General features: G+C 66.0%; 1 protein-coding gene across 6 annotated transcripts in view; it reads right to left on the bottom strand.

The window, feature by feature from the left end:
* Positions 1-9,957, bottom strand: part of TSPAN4 (tetraspanin 4) — a 19,609-nt gene that overhangs the window by 5,448 nt on the left and 4,204 nt on the right. For 5 of the 6 annotated variants that reach the window (XM_024749182.1, XM_024749183.1, XM_024749184.1 and 2 more), the window contains exons 2-3: positions 9,397-9,492; positions 6,218-6,297 (exon numbers count right to left, since the gene is read on the bottom strand). In XM_024749182.1, the coding sequence (XP_024604950.1) occupies positions 6,218-6,280 (63 nt within the window). In that variant the 5' untranslated portion in view covers positions 6,281-6,297; positions 9,397-9,492. Of the gene's footprint in view, positions 1-6,217; positions 6,463-9,396; positions 9,493-9,957 lie in introns of those variants that run through there. The other variant, XM_024749185.1, reaches the window with a different exon arrangement.

The raw sequence follows: 9,957 nt of genomic DNA, 5'->3' as shown, positions 1-9,957 counted from the left end.
GCTGGGGGCACAGGGAGCAGGTGACGGCCCAGAGGATCCAGCCTCACCGCAGAGCTGGGCTTGGGCACAGCCCCAGGTATGGTGGGGTCTGCTGGCTGTTCGGATATGTGTGTGCCCCCACCTGTGGGATGGGGATGACCCCCGTGTGGCAGGCCCTGGCCAGCGGTGCGGGGACAGAGCTGTCCATGGTGCTGACCGCTGGCAAGGCCACCATGAGGGAGCAAGGCTGGCCACCAGCGCCTCTGGGCACCCACACCTGCCCAAGGGGTGCCGTGATGGGACACAGAGAGGCTGGGACACGTGCTGGCTCCCTCAACCCTCCACCCGACCTGCAGGTGAGGAACGGGGAGCTCTCCAAGGACGCTGGGGGGAAGGCTGAGCTGGGAGCAGCCAGCGGGGCCCTTGCAGACCTGCGCAGGCAGAGGGCTCCCCTGGCCTCTGGCCGGGACTGGGGCAGGGGAGGGACCCTGGGGCAGAGGCCAGGGAGGGCGAGCGTGGGGGCAGCCTCCCCTTGGAGGGAGCTGAAGTTGGGCCACTCTGGCTGCAGGAAACAGCGACCGGCCAGGCTGTCCTGGGCCCTCGCCCAGCCCACACACGTCCATCCCCTGCAGAGCCCAGCAGCGCCCCCTCTGGGAGGGTTACGTCCCCGGGCTGAGCCCCCAGGCCAGGGCCCCAGCGGGGTGAGCGGGGCTGCCTCTGAGCAGAGAGGAGAATTGTTATTTAAAACCAAAGGGCTGCCCAGCTGGCTCTGCCTTCAAGGGCAGCGCGGATGGCTCCAGTCAGCAGGAAAATGAGCCCCTCCGAGCTCCCTGGTCCCGTGGGGACGCATGGAAGGGCACGGGGAGGATACCACAGCAAAGTCGCTGTGGAGGTGGGGGGGGGTCATCCGGGTCGCGGGTATCCTGGAAGGGCTGGGCGCTGCCCCCAGCCTTGGTGGAAACAAGATTTCTTCAATTAAGACTCCACAAAGCATCCTCACCTCCAGCTCCGAGGTGGCAGGAGAGACACCCGCCGGCTGCGCCGGCTGTCACCCAGGTGCTGCTGTCACACGCACTGTGACGTGGACACACAGCCCACGTCCCTCACCATCACACAGTTTCACCCACAACACGCACACACATCACCGACACGCTGCCCCGAAGCCCCAGGCGCCCCCTTGTTCCAGTACATCCACAGTCACCAGAAGCCCAGCACTCACGGGACGCATGCACGTGGCTAATAAAACTACCTGTAATTTTGAAATCTGCGTAGGCAGCTTTTAAAACATTTTGGCAGGAAGATTACAGCCTCCAAGTACAGGAGAAGATGGGCCCTGTTGGACCCAGACAGGACATCAAACTCAGGACAAGTGGGGCTGAAGTCCCGGGAAGGCTGGGCGCTCCAGGTCCCTCCCAGGACACGGTGGCCAGGACGTCAGCAGTGGGGCCACCCCCACCCTCCCCGTGTCCCACGCTGCACATCCCCAGCCCCGCTCATCGCTGCCTGGGCCAGACAGAGGCCCAGGCGGGGCCCAGGAGCAGACCCCAAGCCCACGACAGCCTGGGAGACGAGCCCAGCCCGCCCACCGGGGTCCCCCGTCCCAGCCCTGCGGTCGCCGGGGCCTCCCTGTCTCCCTCGCACAACACCTGGGGCGCACACCCTGCCCACCTGTCCCCACCGGAACCCAGCCCATTGCCTGGCATATCCTCCCCACTTCCTGCTGTCTCTCTTCTTGTCCACACATTCTGGGGGCTGGCCTAGGTCTTGACAGGTGGGGCCACTTGGTGAGGCCCATGTGGGGAGGGTGCCAGCCGGCCTTCCACTGCTGCCCCTCCAGCCACATGGCTCAGGGTGGCAGATGGCCGGGCAGCTGGCCAGGTCCTTGGAACGGGGTGGAGGGCTGGGTGCCCACAGGGGCCAAGCCTGTGTCCAGAAGCCCCTCCCCCGGCAGCCTGCACAATCTTGGGGTGGGGGCTGGGCATGGTGGGGTGACATGTCCCTCCCAGCCAAGAACAGCCACAGGAGACGGGGAGAACACCTCTCTACGAAGTTCAAGAACGGCAAAATGTATCCCCTGTGCCAGAAGTGAGGTCTGCAAGGGCCCAAGGCCGGGGCTGGGGGGACTGAATGCAAGGGCTCAGGGACCATCCTGGCTGGATGCCATTCCCCAGGTGACATCTCCTCAAGCTGTCCACTGACATCTATGCAACTGACTGTCATCAGTTTCCTTAAGCTCCAGCAAGCCCCACATCCCCCCAGGCTCCAGCCCATCAGGGAGGTGGCCCCACGACCGGGGACCCCCTGAGGCTGGTGTCCAAGGAGGAGGAGCGGTGCCTCAGGGCAGCCGGGGAGCAGACAGGGGGCAGGGCCTACGATGGCGAGGTGGGACCGGGCCCCCAGGCCTCTCCCCTGCCCCCGGCCCTGCTTAGTGGCTGAGGCCACACCTCTCTGCCCCAGACAGAACTCCCAGGGCCCCCGACCACCTGCTGCCACCAACTCCCTAATGGGAGCGGGACGATTCAGAAGCAGATGCTCACGCAGGACCGACATCTTGTGGCGTACTAACCCCTGACTTGACCAGGATGGCCAAGGACCCCCGCTTCGGGCTGCCCACCCACCCCGGCTCGGGGTCCCCAGGCAGCAGGACCCCCACTGCCCTGCCCCAGCCTCTTGCAGGAAGAAACCGGAGCCAGAACACACAGACGCCCTCAGCACCTCCAGAAGGCTGGGGCCAAGGGAGTCACGGGTCTGAGGTCTGCAGGCCCCTGGCCCTGCGCCGGGACCTCCGGCAGGGCACCCTGCACGTGCCTGTTTGCCCGACTGCGGCGGGGCTGGGGGAGGTGTTCCCACAGCCCTGCACAGCCCTTTGCCAGCATCTTCCACCGGTCTCGGGGCGTCTTGCCCAGAGGCCAGCGACAGCAGACCAGGCCTCGGTCTGTAGCTCATCAAAGGGGAAAACCAAGGCCCCCCTGTGGTGCTGCTGGGGAAACTGAGGACCCCAGGAGGGCAGGACTTGCCCAGAAGCCTGGGCGGCAGGCAGGGCTCAACCCCCAGCCCAGCCACATAGACAGACCCTGGCCACACTGCAGGGGGAGGCGGAGCAGGGAGGGGCCCAGAGGCAAGACCAGGAGGCGCGCCTGCCAGGGAAGCAGGGAGCCGGGCCCTCAGCTGGGCAGGTGCGGGTTGGGCTGCACGGCTGAGGCCTGGGTGCGGCCCCCCGGCCAGGGGGGCCCAGAAGCACCTTCCCCTTTCAGAGCCAGTCCTGCCTCTGCCCAGGACCGCCCCCAGACCAACAAGACCGCCCCTGGGGCCACAGAAACTGCCCCTGGGGGAGCCCTGAGCACCCACCCAGAGCTGGAGACGGGGAGGGAGAGCGCCCCAGGGGGCTGCTCAGCCCCCACCCCCGCACACAGCCCTACTCACCAGGAGACACCCCTGACTCAAGGACCCTGGCCCTAAGCTGCCCACCACCTGTGCATGCCTGCAGGAGGGCAGCTGTGTCCCCAGTGGAGCTGTCCCTGCCCTGGGAGGGTCTGGATGCCGCAGGAGGGCAGGTGGAGGTCTGGGGGTCGGTCGGCACCGGGGCCTCTCCTCCCCTGGGCGCCCCCTACTGCCCGCCGGCACCTTCTTGGCTCCCTGTCTCAGGGCACCCGAGCTGCAATCCCTGGTGACAACGGGCAGGCATGTTTCCTCTCCCGAGATGGGCCAATGACCCACAGGCCACGCAGGACCAGGCAGATCCACCCCAGTACAGATGGGTGATGCTTTCCAGCGCCAGTGGTACCTGAGGCTGGAGGCCTCAACCTGCCCTTCCAGTCCCCATCCAGAAGCCCCCAGGGAAAACCCCGCAAACAGGGCGCACAGAGTCAACTAACTTCAGAGCCCGCCCCTCCCCCATCCTCAGCCGGGGGCGCTGCCCCGCAATGGGGATGGAGGGGGAGGGACGGGCTGGCGTTGCTGGAGGAGGCGAGCTTAGGCCTGGGAAGAGAGACCTGCCAGGCGTGCAGGTGCCCAATGGGGCCAGGTGTGGGTGACAGGGCCTTGCGGGGGATCTGCCTATGGACAATGGGGGCTCTGAGGTGACTCCTGAAGGAAAGGGGTGCCCAGCACGGGCTGGGGGACAGGAGGAAGCCACGGGGAGGTCACTGCATCTTGACCTCCAAGCAGGTCCATGGGCCGCAATCCTTGGGGGGGGGGGGGCAGGAAACCTGCCCCTCCTGCGGGGACACTGCACCCCCAGACAGCAAACGAGCCAGGCTCTGGGGGAAGGGGTGCTCTAGCCCCACCCCACCCACCTGCAGCCTCTGTCACCAGCAGCAAGGGCCTAGTTGACAGCTGCGCAGGGCCCGGAGGATGGATGTCCCGCCAGCCCCCTGACCATGCTCACCACCCCGGCCTCGGCGTGTTTCCCATGGGCCCCCTCTCTGACCCCCAGGCCTCGAACCCCTCTGGGCACCAAGGTGGGGTGTGGAGAGGCCAAGACAGCACGCTGGCAGGGGCCCAGTTTGCTTGGCTGGGGAGTGTAATTGGATAATAAAAGGGAACTGGATTTTCTAGCCCAGGAGGGGATCCCAGGGGGTTCCTGAATTGTTCTTTCCTGCGATGAGGACGTTCATCCACGGCAGGAATCAGTGGAGTGTGTCCGCCCTGCAGCTGGTACAGAGGCTCCTTCAGGGTTCACACAGGGCAGATACAGTTCAGCCTGGGGGCCCATAAGGGTGGGCTGCTCTCAGAGCACAGGCCCCCTCGAGGGGCCCCCTCTCGTTTACCGGGCAAACAGGTACCCGGGTCACTGGGGAGGTCAGGGAAGGGGAGAAGCAGGTCCTGCCCACCACCTGGGACCATCCCCCACACCCACTGCCCGTCCCCCAGTCAGTCCACCACCCTCACTGCTCACCACCATCACACCTACGGCTGCCAGCTCTGGTCCCACTGTCACCTGCAGCCTTCTGTCACACTGCCTAAGACACACTGACCCTGCCAGCAGCTCACTGCTCACTACGCCTGTGCCCACTGCATCTGGTCAATGTCCCCCGCCAAGAGAAAACAGTCACCTCTGCACATGCCTGGACACAGCTCCAGCTGTACCCACCTCTGCCTCTGGCTCCTGGTCTCTCAGGGGGCTCCTCCGCTCTGGGCCGGGGCCTTGCCCCTCCCAGGAGCCCCTTGCAGAGAACAACTCTTCGGGTGACTGCCTCGGGAGGGGGCAACTGGGGCAGGAGCCCCCCAGGCTGGCCACGCCTCTCAGCAACCCTCCCACTTCCCAGGCCAGAGTCCAGGAGAGAAGGGATGTGCAGAAATGCAGCCCCGGTTTCTGAGCATTTAGCCTTAACTGGACCTCATGCAAATGAGCTTACAATTGACAGCCTTCTGGGGTCCAGAGCCCAGGCCGGAGAGAAAGCCACGCCCCCTCATTCCCAGTTGTGGCAGAAGGGTGGGAGCAGAAAGTGACCTTGGCATCAGCTCTCCACCAACCCTCCCCCAACCCAGCCAGTGGGGCCCAGGCCTGGCCAGGCATGCTCTAGTTGCTCAGGTGTGACACCTGCCACAGCCCGAGCCCAACACCCTCCCTGCCCTTTGGGTCTGGGTGGCAACTGTGTCCTCCAGTTTGGGGGGACGGGGGCCACCCTGTAGCACCAATACCTCTACCCTGGACACAGGCACCTCCTCTGAGCAAACCCAACCCACCTCAGCGAAAGTTATGAAAGCCCAGGTCTCCCGCCGACTCCTCATCCCGCCCAGGATCTGGTCCAGCCGGAGGGCTCACCCACATACACCCTCTCCCTCCCCTGCTTCGGGAGGCTGGGGCCCGTCTCCCCTACCCCCTCCCCAAGTGCGGTCCCTGGAGCCAGGAAGGCCGGTCTGCAGGGGAGGCGAGTGCAGAAAGGACATGGTCTGCGCCCACGAAGAGGGAGGGAAGGGGCGGGAGGGGAAGGCACCAGCGGCTCAGCGCACGGACAGGAGCTCACACCCGGTAGAGGCCAGGCGCATGGCCCCACGCCGACCTGCGGCAGGTGCGGGACACGGCCGGTCTCAGGAAGACAGAGAGGGGAGAGGACGCGGGGCGGCCGCCCAAAGGGCAGAGGCCCGGCGGACCCCAGCGGCACCGGAAACACTCCCCAGGGGCCGGTCCAGCCCTGGCCCCCGGCGACCCCAGGCACACCCCCCAGTCCGCGTCGCGGGTGTCCCCCCCCCATTCCAGCGCGAGCAGCGACCCCGGGGCCCCGCCGCCACTCACCCAGAAGAGCAGGTTGAAGGCGAACATGAGGTACTTGACGCCCTGCAGGCAGCCGCGCGCCATGCTGCAGCGCTTCAGCTCTAGGAGGAAGATGAAGGACAGATCCAAGTAGAAGACCACGTACTTGCTGCCCTTGGGCGACGTGTAGCGCGCCTGGGCCGCCTTGGGGCCAGGGTTGGCGTGCAGGCCAAAGAAGGGGCCGCCGCGCGCGAAGCCCGGCTCCTTGCCCGGCGGCGACGGGCTGCGCCGGTACGTGGACTCGTCCGTGCTCGTCCTCCGCGCGGACCACCACCACCACCCTCCCCGCCTCGCCGCCCCGCCCCTCAGGTCCGACCGCTCCGCCCCGCGCCGGCCAATCGCAGCCCCGGGACGGTGCCCCCGCGCCGCCCTCGGCCCTCGGCCAGTGCCTGCGTCCCTCGCTCCCCTCCCCTTCCCCGTCCGGCCCGGGAAGCGCGGTAGGGAACTGGGGGCGGGCGTCCAAGCAGCTCTCAGTCCCGGGTGCGACGGCCCGGGCCTTGCCCAGAAGCCGCAGCGCGCCAGGACCCCAATGCCGGCCGGGCTCTGAGGCCTCCGACCGCAAGCGAAACGCAAAGCGCTATACAAATGAGGGGTGACCCAGTTGCTGTCTGGTGGCGACTAGCGGCATCTCCGGCCCGGGCCCCTGGCCCAGATCGAAGTAGCGCGGGGAATGCAGCTGGAACCCCCTGGGGGTGCGCACTCTCCAGCGGCCCACCCTGGGCTGAGCGCTGCGCGGGGACCCCAAAGCTCCCGCAGCTCACATAGGACAGGGGTCAGCCTGGGGGATCCAACCTGGTGGGCGGTCCTGGGAGAGGGAGCAGAGTTGCGGTTTGAAGGACAAGCCCCTCAGAGGGGCCAGGGCGAGGGAGAACAAGTGGGGAGGGTGCTCTGGGGCACCCTGGGTGCCCAGAGGGTAGGTCACTCTGTAAGGCATGAGGGGAGGTTTTCAGACTTAAAGGGAGGGGCCGGACACACAGGAGTGCAGGAGTCATCACTGGGCACCCAGAGACAGGCCGCATGCAAGGCTGGCGGCCCACTCCAGGCCCAGAGCTCACGCAGGCCCCCCTGTCCTGCCATGGTCCCATCTCCCTGGGCAGGGAGCAGGCCTGGCCTCACCGGCATGTGACATGTGTCCGTGACACATGTCACACAGGACCCCTCTCTGGTTGGACGCTCTGCTGCCACTGTCGAAATTCTCCATGTTTTTTTTTTTGTGGTACGGGAGCTTCTTACTGTCGTGGCCTCTCCCGTTGCGGAGCACAGGCTCCGGACGCGCAGGCTCAGCGGCCATGGCTCACGGGCCCAGCCGATCCGTGGCACATGGGATCTTCCCGGACCGGGGCATGAACCCGTGTCCCCTGCATCGGCAGGCGGACCCTCAACCACTGCGCCACCAGGGAAGCCCTCTCCGTGATTTCTGACCAAGAGGCCCTGAACTTCATTTGGCACCAGGCCCTCCCAGACACATCCACACAAGCCATGATGCTCCAAGGCCCCTTGCACCGGCGGTGTGGTGTGCACACGTGCTGCCGTTTAGACAGACACACACCAGGCGCAGCCTAGAAGTCAGAGGTGGGGAGACTCCCCTCAGCTGTGCCTCCACAGCCCACCCATTGGTGGAGGCCCCGGGCTGTGTGGGGAGGACCTCAGCATGGGGCCCAGATGCCTCCTCCCCATCTGCCCTGGGCCTCTCAGCTCAGCAGGGGAGCCAGGCTTGGGGGAGAGTGGCCACAGGCCTGGATGCAGCCCGCACCCTGGACTGGGTCTTGCCAGTCACTGAGGCCGCCCACTGGTGGCATCCACACCATCGGATGGTCCCAAAAACTAAAGTCCAAAGAGGGAAGGACTCGCCCAAGGTCAGCAGAACTCAGATGGGAGAAGAGAGGAAAAGAAGTCGGGGAATAAGAAGGAGGAGGAAGGTGGGGGTGGGGGGAGCACCGTCAGTGACAAAGTGACAGACTGAGAGAGTGAGAGGTGCCCGAGGTAGCATGTCTGGGGGACGTCTGCTGGGCTGGGGGCCCAGTGAGGTCTGGCAGCCCTGCGGGGCCCTGAGGACCACTGCACCAGCCCTGCGCTGCCCTGGCGGGCTCTGAGGAGAGCTGCAGCTCAAGCCCCCAGGGCAGTGTCCTTGCAAGATCCTCCCTGAGCCCAGCTGGCCCTGGTAGGGAGTGGGGACAGGAGAGCCCCAGCATCCCTGCCCTGCCCACGTGCCAGTCAGCCTGGGGCTTCCCACAGTCCCTCCACCCTGTCCTCCGCCAAGGATTCTTTGGCGTGTCTGGACCCCTGGAAAGGGATACAACGGTGACCACGCACCAGGGGCCCAGGGGAGAAGTGAGCCTTGCAGGGCCCCCATCTGGGCCCTGTAGAGACCACTGGCCACAGCTCTGCCCAGAGAGCAAGTGGCAGCCGGTGACCCCTGGAGATCCTGGGGAACTCCAGCAGCCTCTTGCTATCTTTCCCTTGGCCCAGCTCAGCCAGCCCCACACACCCAAGCCAGGGATGGACACTCAGGGCCCTGAGAGTCGCAACGCATGAGAGGGCCTGCGTCACTATGCACACTGGACACAGAGCTGACGAGGGCTGAAGGACACGTCTGTCTCCCCAGCCTGGTCACAGGGCAGGGCCTCTGAGGACAAGGGTGGGGTCCTCCCCCCGTTGCCCGTCCTCCACTTCATCACACTGCAGCTCAGGGCGGGGGTGGAAGGGTGGCCTGGGTTCCCACGATGGGGCCCAGCACCCAGGCTGCCCTCTCCCCAGCCTCACTCAGCCAACACCATGCCAACGCCCCCAGAACTCCTGCCAAGCCCTCTCCTGTTTCTAAAACCTGCACCCATCACCCCAGGTGAGCCTGTTAGTCTGAGCTGAGATTAAACCAGAAAACCACCAAGGATGCCAGGGAAAATGGCAGTGAGGATGTGAGCACATCAAGGCCACCAGTGGGGTGCTTCCCAGCTCCCAGGGACCCTGTCCTCAAAGTCCAGCCGTTCCTCCAGCAAGGGGACCCCGGTGAGACATGCTGAGAGGGTGACAGCTGGCTGGCTCAGCCTCGGTCTGTCCCGGGACCAGGAGAGTATCCAGCCAGCAAGGCCCTTGGGCCAGGCGTGGGGGAGACCAGGAGGCCACCCAGCGCTGTCCCCGCTGCCCCACGGGCCGCGACGTACCTGGGCTTGTGGCAGGGAAGAAGGTAGGCGGTGCCCGGCGCCCCTGAAGGCTGGCCAGGCGGCAGGTGAGCAGTCAGCAAGGCCAAAGCCGGAGCTCTGTGGAAGGAAGACGGGCAGAATGGAGGCCGTGCTGCACCTCATTCCCAGCCTCTGTGGGGCTCTCCACTCAGGACCGGGTCCCTGCAGGGGCAGCTGGGGGCAGGGTGGTGGTGCACTCAGACTCAGGGGGCCAGAGCACCAACCAGTGGCCCAGACCAGGGGGCTGCATCCCCACCCTCTGGTCACTCAGTCTTCTGAGATGCCCTGGCAGACACAAGAGTACCCACATGCGGACATGCACACAGAGAAGACACATGTTCAGAGTTGGGGACATACACACGGACTGAGGGCCGTCCAGTCCCCAGCGGTCCTGGAGCCCTGAGACCCGCTGGCATTGTCCACTCATTCTGAGGTGCCCTGCACCCCACGCCCTCCTGGGTTCCCAGCAGACAGATGCCATGAGCCACCAGCCTTACGCTCTCCCCAGGGAGCCAACAGGCGATGACTCACACGGGGCTGGGA

Source organism: Neophocaena asiaeorientalis, unplaced genomic scaffold, assembly GCF_003031525.2.
Source record: "Neophocaena asiaeorientalis asiaeorientalis breed wild unplaced genomic scaffold, Neophocaena_asiaeorientalis_V1.1 scaffold43, whole genome shotgun sequence".
Taxonomy (NCBI): domain Eukaryota; kingdom Metazoa; phylum Chordata; class Mammalia; order Artiodactyla; family Phocoenidae; genus Neophocaena; species Neophocaena asiaeorientalis.
Note: the sequence above shows the minus strand (reverse complement) of the source record. Positions and strands in the feature narration are given on the sequence as shown.